At 38.0% G+C, this 18,750-nt stretch overlaps 1 protein-coding gene across 20 annotated transcripts in view; it reads right to left on the bottom strand.

Moving 5' to 3' along the window:
• The window catches only part of CLASP2 (cytoplasmic linker associated protein 2), a 963,528-nt gene that overhangs the window by 303,707 nt on the left and 641,071 nt on the right, over positions 1-18,750 (bottom strand). For 13 of the 20 annotated variants that reach the window (XM_029589622.1, XM_029589627.1, XM_029589623.1 and 10 more), the window contains 2 exons: positions 3,369-3,431; positions 2,082-2,188 (listed from right to left, as the gene is read on the bottom strand). In XM_029589622.1, coding sequence (XP_029445482.1) covers positions 2,082-2,188; positions 3,369-3,431 — 170 coding nt within the window. The remainder of the gene's footprint in view (positions 1-2,081; positions 2,189-3,368; positions 3,432-18,750) is intronic. The other 7 variants (XM_029589629.1, XM_029589641.1, XM_029589634.1 and 4 more) reach the window with 1 other exon arrangement.

Below are 18,750 nucleotides of genomic sequence, written 5' to 3'. Positions count from 1 at the left end.
AGACAACATTTCCAAGTGTTTGGAATGTTCACAATGGAAGGTGGCAACCTTAATGTGCTAGCCTTTTTCTTTGCTTATTTCAATCTGAATGTTTAGTGCTGATGGGTCCCACGATACTATGGGGCCTGCATAGTTTAAATTTCAGACTGAAGCTTGCAGAGGAAAAGGCAAATGCAGGCAAAAAATGCTGCTCTCCTGCCAGCAAGAAGAAGATGCACAACTATGTATGGAGAAGGAACTGAGAGAGAGCCAGCTTCCATGTACAGTCCAGCCCTGCTCATTGACCTTTCTTTTTTCCTCTCGTGCCAATAGAAATTTGTCCTTTCGCCTCCTCTCACTGTTGAAGTGTTTTCCATCTAAACCCTGGCAATTCAGTCTGTCTTTTTTTTTTTTGGAGGGGGGGGGCGAGGGGTTATGTTCTGCCTTTGCGACACTTCAAAGTAGATTACATTCAGGTACTGTAGGTATTTCCCTATCCCTAGAGAGATGTTTACAAGCCATTTCAAGCAAAAGGTACACTACATTAACAAAAATATATGGCACATCAACCTCCACAGGAATGGAAGAGAGTCATGGTCAAAAGAAAAGTAAGAAAGCACTTGAAAGCCCCATCAGTCTGTCTTCCAAATTTTAAAACAAAGAGAGAGAGGAGACAAAGAAACATATGAACTTATCTCAATGGGCCAAGTTCCCTAGTCTGTATACAGTGTAAATTGAGATAAGGGAGAAGTCAGTATGATGTGGGCACCTTGCTCAGTAAGTTATCGTGGCTGCCAAAGCTACTCCACTGCTTCTGCTCCAACACTCAGATTAATTCACATCTAGTGCTCAAGACAATATATCTCCCTGTCTCACTCAGCCTGGGGATAAGACAGATTCTGGAAGGACTCAAAGGAGAAAGCTCAGGAGAGGGAAAGACAAGGAGGTGCATTGTGAACTGCATATGTCACAAAAAGCAGGGCCTGGCTATCTGAGCCCTGCACACCGTCCATTAATTTCCTCACGCCAAGGTCAATACTGTAGCTAGGAAGAAGCAGCATGCATGACTGCACATGTTCTCAGAAAGGAGCTCCTACAGGTTCAAGAGCCAACATCGGTGACATTTGTTACTCTAAGGTGCGGAGGATAGAGACTAGGCGCTGTTCTAGATCAAAAAATCAAGCAGTGGTGACTTTTCCGTGGCACACCTGATCAGGTCTGAAGGCACGCTGGTTGGGAAAACACTGTCCTAGAGGGCTTACAAACTGTTTGCACTTGAGGCAATGGAGGGTGAAGTGACTTGTCCCAAGGTCACAAGGAGCACAGCAGGATTTGAACCCTGGCTTCCTTGGTTTGTAGCCTCTGCTCTAACCACTAGGCCTCTCCTCCCCTTCACTTTAACAACCAAGTCCAGAATGTTGAAAACTCTGGAGCTCCAAGCAGTTTGCAGCAGAAGTAGGGGAATAAGTGAGCAAAGTAAATGTTTTTTGTGAATTACTGTATGTGCTAAAAGAAAAATAAACTAATCAAAAGTGTAAAAAGGTGGTACAAAATATTTTCAAGAGCTGGAGAAGGAAAGTATCCTTTTAAGATGTTGAATCAGCACAGATCTGAAACTTATGAGCAGAAGTACCAATCATCAGGACTTCAACCCTAGCCACAGTCCATTCGCACATGTTTCATAAACATTCATGGTGATTAAAAACACTAAACTAATAAGTTTATACAAAATGAGAGTTTAAGCAGGTACTTTAATCCTCCCGCTTTTGCAATTTTTGTTACATCATTGTGTTCCCAATGATATTAGGTGGAAAAAAATGATGTCAGCAGAAAGCAAGAGTTTGTACTTTGGCAACCTGTGCTTTGATGATAGTGTCTTACTATTCATTTCAAAATTTAAATATTTAATAAGTTAACAGGAACATTTATTAAAAGCTTATAATTCTCCTTCACCAAAACAAGTGGATACACTTTATATTGTATTTCAGCATATAATAAAATCATTTTTTTTTTAAAAAGTATATTTACTGATCAAAATATCACTGGGATAATGGCACAGTTTGGAAGAGAAGCAGACTCCAGTATTACACGGAAGAACTTACCAAAGCGTCTGCCACTGCCTCTTCCACATCTGACCCCGTGTTAAGAACTCGCATAGCGCTGACCGATGATGACAGTCTGCTCTGCTGACTGATTCCATATCCTGAACCTACCATATAACAGGACAAGAAGGAGCCACCAAAAGGTCAACCATTACAATGTACAAAACAAAGCAGCAATTCTCAAAATTCTGCATTAGGAAAATACATATGATTTATCTGGCTACAAGCTAGGAAAGATTTATTTATTAACTTTCAAAGAAACAGGATCCTGATATTTTTTTTAGGGAAAAACATTTTGGGTCTAGTCCAGACATTACAAGATGGAATAAATGTACAAAAAATGTACAAAAATGTACAAACCCAGCCAATTAGATTCACAGATTTGGGGTTTATGGTTGTTTGATAAACTCTTGCAGTCCAGTATCTGAATCAATTCTCTTGCCTAAATGCTAATTAATTTTATAAAGTTTAGTCAGACCAGGAAAAAGTGGATTTACTGGGCAGGCATGAAAATTCTAAATTGATATTTTATGTGGAGGTAATTTTCAAAGGAGTTACACACATAAATGTAAAGTTTCCCTTTGAAAATTCAGAGGCCAGCAGGGAACCCAAGTATTTATGTACTTATGTACTTTGCAAAGTAGTCAGGGTAAAGTACTTGCAGTGATTTCAAAATGAAATTCCTGTGCATACATGAATCTCCCTCTTTTTACTGCAAATAGAGATATACATATTGTCATACAGCATGTGTACTTTTATCCTCACTGTGGGGAAGGAATTTTCAAAAGATGTTTTTGTCCACATAAAAACTCTTGAAAATTGCTTCCATTATCATGTTGAAAATGACCGGCATCATCCTTTCTTTGAAAAGGAACATCATGTTACGACCACCATCAATTCTTTTTAAATCAAAATATTCTTACAAAGGAAAGCTGTTAACCATGAAGGCAAAATATAAGGAATGTAAAAACACAGCCCCATAGAAATTGAAAAAGCATGCACAAAAAGAAAAACAACTTTCTAGAAATGTATAAACAAAATCAGAGTATGTGCTTTTGAGTAACAAAGCTAAATAAGGGTTGCTGAAAGGAAAAAAATGGATAAAATTCATGAAAAATAAGCTTTTTTAAATCTATGATCTGCAACGGGAAAAGTATACACTACAGAGGCATGACAAATAGAACTTATAAATAAATAAAATGTATAATTTGTAAATGAAATTAAATATTGTGGGGATTTGGTGTTGACTACAAAGACATTCAGGGAAGACGTGCCATCGCTGTTCACCTGAAGCCCCATAAACATCTGGGGTGTAGAGTGCACCAGTGGATCGGGAGTGATGTCTGGAGGCTGCAATTACAGGACCATATAAACCCTGTCTATTACCATGGAAAGGAGCAGAGCTTCAGCACAGTTGAACAACAGTGAAATCTTTAGGCAGACAGAAGCATCAGTTATTTTATTGAGCTAAACACAAAGAAGGGTGGAGGTAGGGGGAAGAGGAGAGAAGGGAACATAAAGATGAATCCAGAGAGACAGTGTCCCATTTCTACATAAAAATAAGATTAACTAACAAGACACAAACCATGCCCAACAGGAAACTTTACAGCAAGACTTAGGATAACATTACTTAGTTAACAGAGTGGCACAAATCTCTCAGAGTCTTGGTGACCTTCTGGCTATATACTAATGAAAACTGTTTCCTAAATCATTTTTCATGATTATCATCAGTCATGGGATTTCTTTGACATGCTGCCTCAAAGTTTTCTGGTTATCTGGCCATCTACACATGAAAAGCAAGTGGCTATACAAGTAGTTACAGTTGATCTGGGTCACCAGACCGATGGGATTTCTGCCACATTGTTAGCAAGGGACAAAGAAAAGTGATAAGCACATAAGCACATTGCGCTGGATGCACATGCTACTGACAAAATATGAACATAGAATTGAAAAAGTAATTATATTTTATCAATTTAATTTTAGCACCCATATCAATTGACACATCAAGTTTACAAAATACACAATAAGAGAATTTCAGCATAATTTAGCATTGGATATCAGATATGTTACAGAGCAGTAACTTTACATTTTTGGAAAGAGCAAATCAACCAGCAAAACCCAGCAGAAAAGCAAGAGAAGCAAAAGTATTCGACTTACTATAAAAAATTTAAAAAACCCAAATAGGCAGTTTCAAAAGATAAATATTCATAAATTTCTAGTAACCCTGTAGAAAATAAAGGTCAAACATGTGGTAGGCAGTATCTTTTTGTTGGTATAATACATTTGTACCAAGTTTTTCAGCATTCTTTCTGAATGCAGCGTACAGAAAAATAACCCACGTTATAACCAGGCCAATAGTTGTGAAAAAGGGACAGGGTTACTGCTTTTTACTGGCAGCAGTGCTGAAGAAGAAATTTAAGTTGAAAAGGAAGAATATAAATAAATAAAATAAAAACAAATAAAAAAAACCCCAAAATCTAATATAGGATTGTACTTGGAAAAAGTAAAAACTTAGCTGAATAAAATGTATTAAAAAAAAAAAAAGGCCCAAGAGGCAAACAACAGGATTAATATGGCCAGAGCTGCCAATGTATGAAAAAATATACTTTTTTTTACAGACATATTTTACTATCACCATTTGGTGTATAGCTGGAGTTACTATACACAAATTTAATCACTTTGGGGGTAATTTTCAAAAGGAGTTACGCATGTAAATGTAACTACTATTGTAGCAATTTCCAAAAGCCATTTACTGGAGTAAAGTGCACTTACACAAGTAAATCCTATGGACAATTCAATGGCATATATTATAGCAATTTTCAAAAGCCCACTTACTCAAGTAAAGTGCATTTACTCGAGTAAAACCCTGTTTTACTCGAGTAAATGCTTTTTAAAATCAGGCCCTTTGTGTACAATGACAAAGTCCTCAACTCCTGAGCCCACAAAACTAGAGATACAGGTCCATAGCTCATGACATTTTAACTGACAAGAAATTTTTATTGACATGTCATTTAAATTTGATTTTAAACTACCTTCAAAGTTTCTTAAAAAGCTCTGGAAAGATCTAGAAAAGATTCCAGCAAAAGATGGAATAAAGTGACCTGCATCTACTTGTCAAAGAATGCATGTGCTATGTGTGTGCAGAGTTCTATTTCTTAAAATGTCATAACTTGTCCTATTTTTGTTAAAATGTCTACTTTTCCCTTCCCTTCTGTGCGTTCTAGTTTTCTCATAATAAAAACATTTTAAAATATATCTGAAACAAGAAACCTGTGAGGGAGTCGGTTGGACCGTTAGATAAATGAGGGGTTAAAGGGGAAGATAAGGCCATTGAAGAAAGACTAAATAAATTCTTTGCCTCCGTGTTTACTAATGAGGATGTTGGGGAGATACCAGTTTTGGAGATGGTTTTCAGGGGTGATGAGTCAGATGAACTGAACCAAATCACTGTGAACCTGGAAGATGTAGTAGGCCAGACTGACAAAATAACAGTAGCAAATCACCTGGACCAGATGGTATGCATCCTAGGGTTCTGAAGGAACTCAAAAATGAAATTTCTGATCTATTAGTTAAAATTTGTAACCTATCATTAAAATCATCCATTGTACCTGAAGACTGGAAGGTGGCCAATGTAATCCCAATACTTAAAAAGGCTCCAGGGGCGATCCAGGAAACTATACACCAGTGGGCCTGACTTCAGGGTCGGGAAAAATAGTGGAAATTATTCTAAAGATCAAGATCACAGAGAGCATATAGAAAGACATGGTTTAATGGAACACAGTCAACATGGATTTACTCAAGGGAAGTGTTGCCTCACAAATCTACTTCATTTTTTTTTGAAGGGGTTAATAAACATGTGGATAAAGATGAACCGAAAGATGTCGTTTATTTGGATTTTCAGAAGGTGTTTTTGACAATGTCCCTCATGAGAGGATTCTAAGAAAACTAAAAAGTCATGGGATAGGAGGCGATGTCCTTTCGTGGATTAAAAACAAGTTAAAAGACAGGAATCAGAGAGTAGAATTAAATGGTCAATTTTCTCAGTGGAAAAGGGTAAACAGCGGAGTGCCTCAGGGATCTGTACTTGGACCAGTGCTTTTCAATATATTTATAAATGATCTGGAAAGGAATATGACAAGTGAGGTTATCAGATTTGCAGATGATACAAAATTATTCCGAATAGTTAAATCATATGCGGATTGTGATAAATTGCAGGAGGACCTTGTGAGACTGGAAGATTCGGCATCCAAACGACAGATACAATTTAATGTGGACAAGTTCAAGGTGCTGCATATAGGGAAAAATAACCCATGCAGTAGTTACATGATATTAGGTTCCATATTAGGAGATGCTACCCAGGAAAAAGATCTAGGCATCATAGTGGATAATGTATTGAAATTGTCGGCTTAGTGTGCTGCAGCAGTCAAAAAAGCAAACAGAATGTTAGGAATGATTAGGAAGGGAATGGTGAATAAAACAATGTCATAATGCCTCTGTATCACTCCATGGTGAAACCACACATTGAGTACTGTGTATAGTTCTGGTCACCGCATTCAAAAAAGATATAGTTGCGATAGAGAAGGTTCAGAGAAGGGCGACCAAAATGATAAAGGGATGGAACAGCTCCCCTGTGAGGAAAGGCTTACAGCTGTTCAGCTTGGAGAAGAAACGACTGAGAGGAGATATGATAGAGATTTTTAAAATCATGAGAGGTCTTGAACGAGTCTATGTAAATCGGTTATTTACACTTTCGGATAATAGAAATACTAGGGGGCACTCCATGAAGTTAGCAAGTAGCACATTTAAGACTAATTGGAGAAAATTCTTTTTCATTCAACGCACAATTAAGCTCTGGAATTTGTTGCCAGAGGATGTGGTTAGTGCAGTTAGTGTAGCTGGGTTTAAAAAAGGTTTGGATAAGTTCTTGGAGGAGAAATCCATTAACTGCTATTAATCAAGCTGACTTAGGGAATGGCCTCTGCTATTACTGGCATCAGTAGCATGGAATCTTCTTAGTGTTTAGTTATTTGCCAGGTTCTTGTGGCTTGGTTTGGCCTCTGTTGGAAACAGGATGCTGGGCTTGATGGACCCTTGGTCTGAGCCAGCATGGCAATTTCTTATGTCCTGTTTGTGTATACTCATATTTAATAATTCCTGGATAAATTCTGTATTAGATACAGGAAGCAGCAGCAATGGCAAGAAAAACCAGATGGGCCGGAAGAGAGGAAGCGCACTGGTATTAGATGGAAGCGAGAAAGATGCAGTGATGGACCAGAAGAGAACTGGGACACTGGGTGCTGGTCTACAAAGGCTGGAAGTGATGAGCTTGCAGCGTTTGTCTTGGCCTATGTGGCCCGAACAAAGGAGGGGACAGTGGGGATCTGGTGGAGCCTGTACGAGAGAGGCAGACAGTGAGTTTGGCAGGAGTTTGGCAGGGGGGGAGGGGGTGGTAGGAGAGAGCTGGGAATCTTGCTAAAGAGGGCATGGCAGAGAGAGAAAGCTAGGTCATCTTGCTAAAGCAGTGAAAGGTGTAGAGAGAAAGCCAGGAGATCTTGCTGGGGTGAGGGGAGAGAACTGGGGTGAGGGGAGGCTTCTCTCTGTCTGCCTCTCCTAAGGTGTCAAACTTGGGAGGCGGTATTGAGAGAAAAAGCTGGAGAATTCTACTGGAATGAAGGGAGAGAACTGGTGGTGGAGGGAGGAGAGAGCTGCAGAGAAATTTAAGCCTTGTAGGGGGCAGAAATAAAAAACTGAGCGTCTTGCTGAGGTGAAGGGAGAAAAATGAAGGCAGGGAGCAAACAGCAAGCTGGAGAGGGGTTCAAGCTTTGTAGGGCAGAGAGAAAAGGTTTGGGGTCTTGCTGGGGGAGTGGGTGGCAGGATCAAAGAGACATAATGGGAGGGGGTCAAATCTGGGATAGGGAGGCAGTGTGAGAGATGAGTGTCCTTCTAAGGGGTGGAAGGCAAGAGAAAATGGCCTGGTTTGAGCCTGGTGAGGCAGAGAGAGAAAAAGCTAGTTGGATGGAAGGAACAGGAGAGGGTTCAACCCTAGAGGGAGGGAAGATAGTGAATAAATTAAGCTGGAAAGGTAGGAGGATTGTTGAGCTTAGGGGAAGGTGAAAGCAATCTGGAGTGGCCAGACTTTATGATGGAAAACGTCTGCATCTTAAGAGTATTACCTTGTTTCTGTATTGCATTATAAAATACTCAAAAGCAGTGATTATACTGTGTTACAAAATTTGTGATTTTTTGCACAGAATAATTTTTTGGGCAGAATTCCACCAGGAGTAATATTTGTAATTGTTTATCACTATCTTCGGCACTTTTCTTTCCCTTTCACCTGTAACATTTCTTGTTCAGTATAGGGAAACCATGCAGCTCTCTCTTTAAAAGGGCCAGACTCCTCCATGTTGAGCTTATGGATAGACATGACGTTATAGGGAAGAGCCAGCATAGATTTAGCAAAGGGAAGACTTGTTTTACCAATCTATTAAAATTTGTTTTTAAAGGTGTAAATAAACATGTTGATCTGGGCAAGCTGATAATACAGTGAATCTGCATTCGATGAATGCCCTCATGAGAGACGCCTCAAGAAATTAAAAAGCCATGAGATAGGAAGGTATGTCCTATTGTGGTTTGGTAACTAATTAAAAAATAGGACAAAGTGGCGTGATCAAGTTTGCAGATGACACAAAATTATTCAAAGTAGTTAAACATGAGTGGACTGTAAGAAATTGTAGGAAGACCATGTGAGGAGCTAAATGGTAGATGAAATTTAATATAGGCAACTCCAAAGTGATGCACATAGGGGAAAAAATTCCCAAACATAAGTACACAAAGCTGGGTTCCATATTAGCAATTACCACTAAACAAAATGATCTGAGTCCCCATGGAAAATACATTGAACTCCTCTGCTCAGTGTGTGGCAGCAGCCAAAAACACAAATAAAATGTTGGAAATTATTCAGAAAGGGATAGAAAACAAAACAGGGAATATAATAATCCATGGTGCAAGCGCATCTTGAATACCGTATGCAGTTCTGATTGCTATATCTCAAAAAAGATATAGCAGTACTAGAAAAAGTGCACAGAAGGGCAAACAAAATGATAAAAGGGATGAAACATCATCCAAAGACAGGTGTAGAACACTAGGTCTATCCTCAAGTCTATTAAAACCACTACAGCTACTTCAAAATGCCTCTGCTAGACTATTACTAGGGACAAGGAAATTCAGACCCTCGTTGACAGCATTACAACTGGCTGCCAGTACAATTCAGAATTCACTACAAAGCATTAACTAATTTTCAATATCATCAACAATATTAACCCATGTTTATTAGGAGTGACACTTCAACATTACACACCACAAAGAGCCCTAAGTTCACAAAACAAAGGTCTTCTAACGGTGCCTTCCACTTGGAACACACACCTAACGCAAATAAGAGACAGAATGTTTTCCATAGCGGGCCCCAAGTTGTGGAGTTCTCTTCCAGAGACTTTACATCTGATAACAGATAGAAAGAGTTTCAAGAATTGAAAACATGGCTCTTTAAAAATGCATACGATTTAACGTAAAATACCAAAATGCTGATACCTCCATCAGTACCAGAGACAAAAGCAGTGGAGTGAACATCAAGTAATGTTTGATGTAAAGTGTAATGTTAGCAGAATCAGAATTGGGATTTGTCTCGACCAAAAATAATGTATAAATATGGACTAGATTTTATAGTTATTAATACAAAGTCCTAGAATATATATGATTATGATCTAGAATATGTATTTGTTATGGGGCTAACCTAGAATATGAATGTTGCCACACAGTATGTGAATGTTGATCAAGAATATAAAGGCTGATAATGTAAACTGTTGTGATCTTCTTTTGGAATGATGGTATATAAAATGCTTAAATAAATAAATACATAGATAAACAGAACATGTTAATAAGGATCAGTTATTTACTCTATGAAAACAATAACAAGACTAGAGGATATGCCATGAAACTAACTAGTGGCAGATTTAAATTAAGTTTTAAAAAGTATTTTTTTCATTCAAGGAACAATTAAAAGCTATAAAATATGCTGCCAGAGAATATGATCCAGGCTAGTAATTTAGCTGAGTTTAAAAAAAAAAGTTTGGACACGTTGTTGGAGGACATATCAATAAACAATTATGGAGAGATGTAGACTTACCTGATAATTTCCCTGTCCTTTATTTCTGGTACACCAATCCAGAATGATTGGGTTTAGTGTTCTGTCCAGCTGATTGAGGCAGAATATTTTTAAATATAGAAAAAAAGCACATTTTTGAGGAAAGGGATCTTCTTTAACATTAATTAAATGTAATAAGTGCAGTTAAGAAGCTTTTGAAGTTTTTGTAACCTATTTAATTATTAGCTTTGTCAGTGAGAGACTAGTCCACTTAGATTCTGTGCGCCACGTATATATTAATGATGTCATAACTATTTAAAAAAAAAAAAAAAAGAATTCTGTAAAAATTTTCTTTTTTAAATATTTAACTCCCCGGGTGGGTTTCTGGCTGGCGTAGTAGAAATAAAGTAAAGGAAATTATCATGCAAGTCTAAATTTCTCTTTCCTTTTGCTTTCTGCTACACCAGTCCAGAAAAACTAGCATAGCAAATCCCAATTATTCTGGGTGGGAGAATGTTAAACCCATTTAAGAATACCTGCTCCTAAAGCAACATCTCTTTCTGCGAGTAAATCCATTCTGTAATGCTTTGTAAAAAAAAATGTAAAGTAGACCAAGTGACTGCTTTACAAATATCTAATGGATTTACAGCACCTACCTCCACCTAAAAGGTGGACTGTGCTCTTGTTGAACCTGCTATGATTAATGTAGGAGTCTTAACATATATGCTGTTATAATCTCTTTTAGCAACCTTGCTGTCATAGCTTTTGTAGATGCCTCGCCTTTATGAGTTCCTCAATCTGAATATTTGTCTTTCACAAAGAATTTGTGACTTCCAAATATCTTAGCAGAATTCTACGTATATCTAAGTTCCTCAAAACCTTCTTCTTACATTCACATTCTGATTTTGTGAATGCGGGTAGAATTAAGGAGATGAAAGGTAGAGATCACTTTAGGTAAAAATGAAGGGACTGGTATAACTGACAATCATCTATAAATTTCAGAAATGGATCCCTACAAGATAATGTTTGAAATTCCAACATATGTCTGACTGAAGTTATGATACTTTAAAAATAGTATTTCTAGTTAAGACACTTAATTGATGTCTATTTAATTGGCTCAAAAGAAGCAGATACTATGTACCAAATTTAGGTTCCACTGAAGAAGAATTGCTCTGAATGGAGGATATAATCTTTTTACTCCCTTTTTAAACTACCTCTATAAAACGTAACAGCTGCTACTTGTACCTTTAAAGAATTGAAGTTAAGTTTATAAGAATATCTGCTCGCCAGGATGATTCATGTGCTTTTTTACAATATGTTTCGAAAGCACACCATACATGTATATAGGCAATAGATGTTGAATTCTTTAAAGCTTTTAATAAGATGGAGAATACTGCAGATGAGTACCCCTTCTTTACTAGCCTAGATCTCTCAAAAGCCATGCTGTAAGACAGAATGGAGATGGGCCCTCCATTACTACTGAGCATTGAATTAGAAGCTCTCTTTCTCCTGGAAATCTTAGGGGTTGATCGACTGCTAACCTTAGTAGATCCTCATTCCATGTTGTCCTTGCCCAATCCAGTGCTACTAGAACATGAAACTTTCCTTCTCTATTTTCTTAACCCTTCAAGGACCATGGTGGAAATACATCTAGTAGACCTCTCTTTAGCCATGCCTGTACTAGTGCATCTATTCTTTTGCTTCCATGTTCCTTCTCCTAAAGGAACGGATGCATCTTTGCATTCATGTTTGTTGCCATTAAATCCATATAGGGTGTTCCCCATTGCTGGACTATTCTCTGATATGCCTCTTGGTTAACCTCCCACTCACCTAGATCTATTCAATTTTTGCTTATAAAGTCGAAATGTATATTTTATTGACCTGCAATATGAAGGGCAGAGATCTGTAGAAGATTCATTTTCACCCACAGAAACAGTAGTAGATTTGTCTCTTTGGATACCCCTTGACTTTGAATGTCTCCTTGCTTGTTTATGTATGCAACAGCTATTGCATTGTTGTTCTTTGCCTCACTGCCTTTCCCTTTAGTAGTGGCATAAAATGAAGTAATCACTCTGGTTTCTAACTTGTTGAGCTGCCAAGTTGCCTCTGTTTTTTGGCCAATGTCCTTGAACAAAGTGATTTTTACAGGGTGTTTCCCCAAATCATTCATGATGGCAAGATTAGTATGATCTCTTTTTCTAGGTTCTCCTTGTTCATCTACCATAGTAGGCTTCTTTTCAACAAATCTGGGAGGGGATTGGCGCTTGTAATTTTGTGACTGAGGAGCTCAACAAGACAGGAGTGAAAACTTCAGAGGCCTCATGTGTGCTTTGGACCATGAAGTAAATATATGGTTGCTGCCATTGTTCCCAGCAATTGAAGACAGCCCTAAGCTGTCCTCAGTGGAGAGGACTGCACCTGTTAACCCTGCTGAGAGACAAACTCAGCTGCTGCGAGAGACATGGAGGAGTTGGAAATAGGTGCCTTCACTGGGTCTCTTCCGGAGCCTGTGGCACTGGAAGATAGCGTCTTAGCCCTCTTGTAGATCTCTGGAGACTCGGGAGAGATTGCTACAGGAGCTGCTTTGCAACAATCCGTTAAGAGCTCAGCTGAACAGTTATTTCAAGTTACAGAATTGGTAAGACCCCCAGACATTTAATTTAGATACTATAAGGGAAGCTATTCATATACTGAATTCAAACATTACAGTCCAGTTTAATTCTATTACTAACACTGTTAAAGATCTACATACCCGATTAAAGAATGTTGAGAAAGAATCTGGACAGAATAAGGTTATGTTGGAATCCTTTAAATCTAACCTTGAGAGTTCTATCATTACACATCAAGCACTAATTAAGGAAAATCAGTTACTTCAACTTAAATTAAAGAATGTGGAGAATCAGATGAGAACAGGAAACCTTTATTGTACTAACTTTCCGAAAGTTCCACATGTCCCACCTAAGGACAAGTGGAGGAGGTACTTATTGGAAATACTTAAAATCCCAGAGCTCACTCTCCCCATAATCTCAAAGATATATTACATTCCTCCGCTGAAGAAAAGTTCTTTGGAGAATAATATGCAAGTTCTTTCACCTCCTGGATATCTCTGCAGTTTTGGAATTGTCAGATGAAAATGTGGCAATATCTTCTACTCTGATTGTTACTTTTCTGCTTGAGGCTGACAGAGAATGGATTTTCAGAAAATATTTTAGTCATCGTACAGAGCTTTTTTTGAACCACAAAGTTCAAATATTTCCAGATCTCTCAAGACAGGAGAAGACGTCAGTTTTTGTTGCTGCGGCCCAAAGTTCTTGAATTTGGGGCGTTATTTGAATTAAAATTTCCATGTAAATGTTTAAGTATCATGGGGTTTCTTATTTGTTTTTTTAACCTTCTCAATTAACAACTTTTCTATCTAACAAACTCAGGGGTCATCTTACCCTTTCTCCGGTTTTTGCACAATGAGCTCCATAAGGTAGCAATTTGACCTCTCAGAAATGATATGCTGCCCTATTCTCACTAGATTCCTGATATTAACTGATAGATTCCCTTATGGATATTGTAAATCTTGGATCACTATATTGTGGGCTTGTTAGACATGTGGTATTTGGTTATGTATTTCTTTATTTTCTTTTAATTTTTCTATTGCTGTAATATTACATGTATTGCCTTTTAAGTGCATGCTTGATATAATAATTGTAAATGCATAAATGAAATGATCTCTCAGATATTCTATTTTCTGGGTTAGATGAAAATTGCTCTCTGAAAAATTTACTACCCAATCTAGCTGCTCCCAACATGCTACTACTATCTGAATAACTGATTTGCTTCTGAAGTGATTTGGCTCTGATCAACCAATATTCTAGATACGGGTGTATCATCATTCCTTTGTTTCTTAAATATGTTGCCACTGTATTAGTGGACAGGGATAGGTTTATGGAAGACATTTTGATGGAGCATGGGTAAGGAAGAAGATATCTGCAATATGAGAGACAAATACAAAATGGAGACTTAAACTGAAGCAACAGCACCACCATTACAAATGTAAAGGCAGGCACCATGTGCTTTCAGAGAAAAGGCTGAGGAGTAAGTTTTGGTTTGGGTCTGTCTATTCTCAGTTTGATAAGTTTACTGGGAAGCCAGCCAAGCTTCAGTGCAGCATAAAATAGAATATAAAGCACGGGAGACATAAGTATTCTTTGATGCAGCTTGAGCACAGATCCTGATTTTGCTCAAATGACACCAGTGTTTCAGCGCTGCCATCCTCTGGATCAAATTTTCCAGTCATGTGGGAGGATCACTGATCAGGGAAGTGTCTCCTGTATATTATCAGTAACTATCTTATCCTGTATATATTTTACTACTGCTTGCAAAGTTAATTACTACCTTATGCTTTTGGGTAATCTTTGGGGAAGTGAGTTTTTACTGAAATTACCACTGTATTAGAATTTTATTGTGACTACAAACTTTTGTTGCTGAATTCACTCTCATAAATGGTCCTAACTAACTCAATCTTGTTAGTAAGTAACCTCCGAATCAGAAAATAAACAAATCTGTGTATCTCACCAACATCTTGGTTCCACTTTGTGACAGCCACCTCTATTTTAACTTTGGGCTGTTGCCAACCGAAATGGAAGAGCTTGGTACTGAAATGCTTTCCAGTTATATAGAAGCAGAGATATTTCTGATAATTTTTTGAATTAGAACACAGGTTCCCAAACCTGTCCTGGAGGACTTTCAGCCAGTCAGGTTTTCAGGATATCCACAATTAATATGCATGAGAAAATTTGCATGCCATGGAGGCAGTGCATGGTAATTTAGCTCATGCATATTCATTGCAGATATCCTGAAAACCTGACTGGCTGGGGGTCCTCCAGCACAGGTTTGGGAACCACTGAATAAGAATGTAAAAATAGGCCTCTGACAGATCCAATGAAGAGAGATATTCATTCTTTCTTACTGATAAAATGACTGAAGTGTCTCCATTCTGAAATGTGGGATTGTTAAACATCTTACTCCTTTTAAGTCCAGAATCAGTTTGAATTACGAAGAAAATTGAGTAACAACCTTGTTCTTGCTCCTGGACAAGGTCAGGACATATTACATTTAGCATTAGCAATTTGGATAGTGTTAACTGAACTACAGCTTTCTATGCTGGTGTTATACATGATGAAATCATAACTGAATGAGGCACTGCTATTGTAACTCCAACGAATAACTTCTTTGCATGATATTTAAGACCCAGTTGCTTGTGGTAATGTGGATCCACTCTTTGTAAAATTGTTGAAGGCATCTGCCTACTGGCTTTATCAAAGAGTGGATCAGTGGAACTTCACTGGGTATTGTGCTCTGGTTTATCAGGTCTTGTCTTCTGGCTTCTCGAAAGGACTGAAATCTTCCCTTGGGCTATGATCTCTGTTAAATCTATAATATGATCTTACTCTATCATCTGGTAGTTTTTGTGGTCTTGATTCTCCTAGACTTTTAACCAACTTTTCCAGCGAAAAGTAGTCTTCCTGTGAAAGGCAATCTCAAAAATTGTATCTTGGTCCAGGAATCAGCAGTCCAATGTTGGAGCCATAATAATCTTCTAGCGCTGGCTGCTAGAGCAGAAGACTATGAAGATACTCTTTTGAGATCATAAAGACCATCAGAAAGATAAGCAACTGCAGATTCAAGCTATGCAACTTCATCACATTCATTAAGTTGCTGCATCCATTTTAGAAGGGCTCTAGATATATAAGATATCGCCACCTGAATAGCTAAGGCATTTCATTAGAATACATGCTTTAGTAAGGATTCTTTCTATCTTGAGGGTCCTTAAGTGTGGTACCCCCTTCTACGGGAATAATTGTTTTTCTGGTCACTACTGTGACCATCGCATTAACCCAAAGCATTTGCATTAATCGTTCCTGTACCTCTAAAGGAAGAATAAATGTTTTTACATTTAAAACTATGTATATGTAGTGATAGTTACTGTTCTTTGTGAACCGGGGTGATATGTATATTATACAGGAACCTCCGGTATATAAATTATTTAAATAAAAAAATAAATAAATAAAACTAGACCCCGCTGAGATCCATTCAGATAAAATCATATTCTTCAATTCTGAATGAAGAGGGAATGTTGCTAATGCTTTATGTATACCCTTTATTATTGGATCATAATTTAGTCTCCTTTGTCTTATATTCTGTAAGCCTTAGGGATGCATTTACTTTAGTAATTAGTGCTTTAACCTCTTCTTTGTGTAATAATCAGCTGAGTCTTCCTCCTCAGAATAAATTTCCCCTTCCTCCAGGGAATCCTAACTACTTCTCCCATATTCATATGCCAAATGCACATTTTGAATTTCTTTTGGATATGTCAAATTTTTTTTGAATGTTTCTTGGAGAAGTCTTGCTCTTTTAGAAGAATTGCCAAGAAATAAAGATTTTTGGTATTGAAGCCTTAGTATCATGGAACCTGAGGTGTCAGATTCCTCATGATATGTATTTAGTACACAGAAGGCTTAATGCATAAACAAACTCAGGAGAATAATCTCTTTAACTAGGGCCAAAATAAACCCTGAATGAGATATATTGATTGTTAGCCTCGGGAGTTAAAGTGTGTGGGTTTGGGGGGTCCAGCTCTTTAGATAAATATGGTTGAATAATGCTGCAGCTTGCTCGAGCAGATTCCAAGATGGCCACTGTTCCACTATCAACTGGTAAAACTGCTGATTCCAGCGATTCATTGCATGCATCTAAAATATGAATTGCCCCTTTTGAGCTAGTACTAACCTTTAATGACTATTTTGAAAGAATCTGCTCTCTTTTTGGCACTCTTCTTTATTTTCTCTCCAAGGAGGCATCCTGTACAAGCTGTGTTGTCTGCCATTTGAGCTTTTTTGATGGTGGCTTTGTTCTGCCATTCAAAATTACACTCATAGCCAAAATAATATTTAGTTTTAAAGAAGCAGAAATCACTAAAGGACTCTACTTTTAGCCTTTAAAATCTTTGTCCTTTGAAAATCTCTGAAAAATGACTTCCTTTCTGCAGTCCTTTTTCATAAATAAATTGGATAAAGAAAAGCTATAAGGATAAATATATCAAATCTGGAGAGAATTCTCTCTCAGACTTAAATTAGGCTAATTCAAGCTCAACCAAGCTATCTTCTAAAGGAGTGAAAACATTTAAAATTATGGTTCACTATACCGAATTCATGTCAAGTACATGGCCAGGCTACCTAAAAGTTTTTGGTCTTGTAGTTTACCTTTTTTTTTTTCACTCAGAAGTTAATAACTTAAAATAAGGTAACTTCAAAACTGCTGCTCCATCAGAAGTTAGCCTATCAGCTGGAGGCAGAAAATAATAGCCCACTTAGGTTCTGTGATCCACATATGTACTAGTGAGGTCAAAGGTATATAAAAAAAAAAAAAATTACTCTGCCTCCATCAGCTGGGAAGGGCACGGAACCAATCATTCTGGACTGGTGTAGCAGAAAACAACGGAATAGCCAAACAGACTTGGGTGTCGTCATCTTCATATTTCTGGGCGAGAGCAACAGGGAATGGACTTTATTAGGATCTGTGGGTTCTTCCAAGTGACCCAGACTGGCCAGAGTCAGACAGGATGCTGGGCTTGATGGATCATCGATCTCTCTCAGCAAGGCACCTTTGATGTTCTTATGTAGTCCAAGTTAGACCTTAGTGGAATGCATGGCCCTTTTCTATGTAGAGCTGTATGAGTTGAGTACATTGATTTCCTTGTTCAGAATAATTACTTGCTTTGTGATAAAAATCTGTTGGGAATATTTTCTGAATTGCTTTTCTTAAATTAGCCACAACAAGGGATGCTTTTTCTCAGGTGGGAGGACCAGCCAGAGGAGGAAATGAAACAAGAAGAGAAAGGAGGGACCAAAGACAAAGACAAAGAAGGGACCAAGCAGCTTTCATTTGGGAAACAAAGTATCTTCTTATATATTTCCCCCTGAATATTTTCAATAAAGATTTTAATCTTTTAACCAAATGTATTTATTTATTTTTACAGGAAATCTGGTCTTCTAAGATTATCATGTTTGTTATGTGTCAGTCTCCAGCTGTTTATGAGGCACCTCCTCTCAACAAATACCTTCCCAACTGTTCACCCAATTCCATTTAAAAATGTTCTAGGGAGTGTGGAGAAGAGGGGTAGCACTTTGCTCTTGCTTCCAGCTAAACTGAAAATGGGGCTGGGCGTTGGTGTTATAAGCCTTCATTTACAACTACCCTGGGACTTTTCCCCCTATTTAATATCCTCATATCCTCCCAACTTACTTAGCCAAGCTATCTTGACAACAGTTCTCAGCTATAGGCCATGCACCAGGGCTTCTTCTGGAACTCTATAATCATGGGCACTAAATCTGGCCACGTCGTGTCACAGTGACTGGGAGTAAGCACCTTCCCAGCATCCCCAGCCAGCCTAGGGCATGGAAGACCTGACCCAGTAATTGAACCCAAGTCATTCAAATTTTTGTCACAGAAAGAACACTCAATGTATCCTGGCTCACA

This window comes from Rhinatrema bivittatum, chromosome 2 (genome assembly GCF_901001135.1).
Source record: "Rhinatrema bivittatum chromosome 2, aRhiBiv1.1, whole genome shotgun sequence".
NCBI lineage: Eukaryota > Metazoa > Chordata > Amphibia > Gymnophiona > Rhinatrematidae > Rhinatrema > Rhinatrema bivittatum.
The sequence above is the reverse complement of the archived record's forward strand: the minus strand, read 5'-3'. Positions and strand labels throughout refer to the sequence as shown.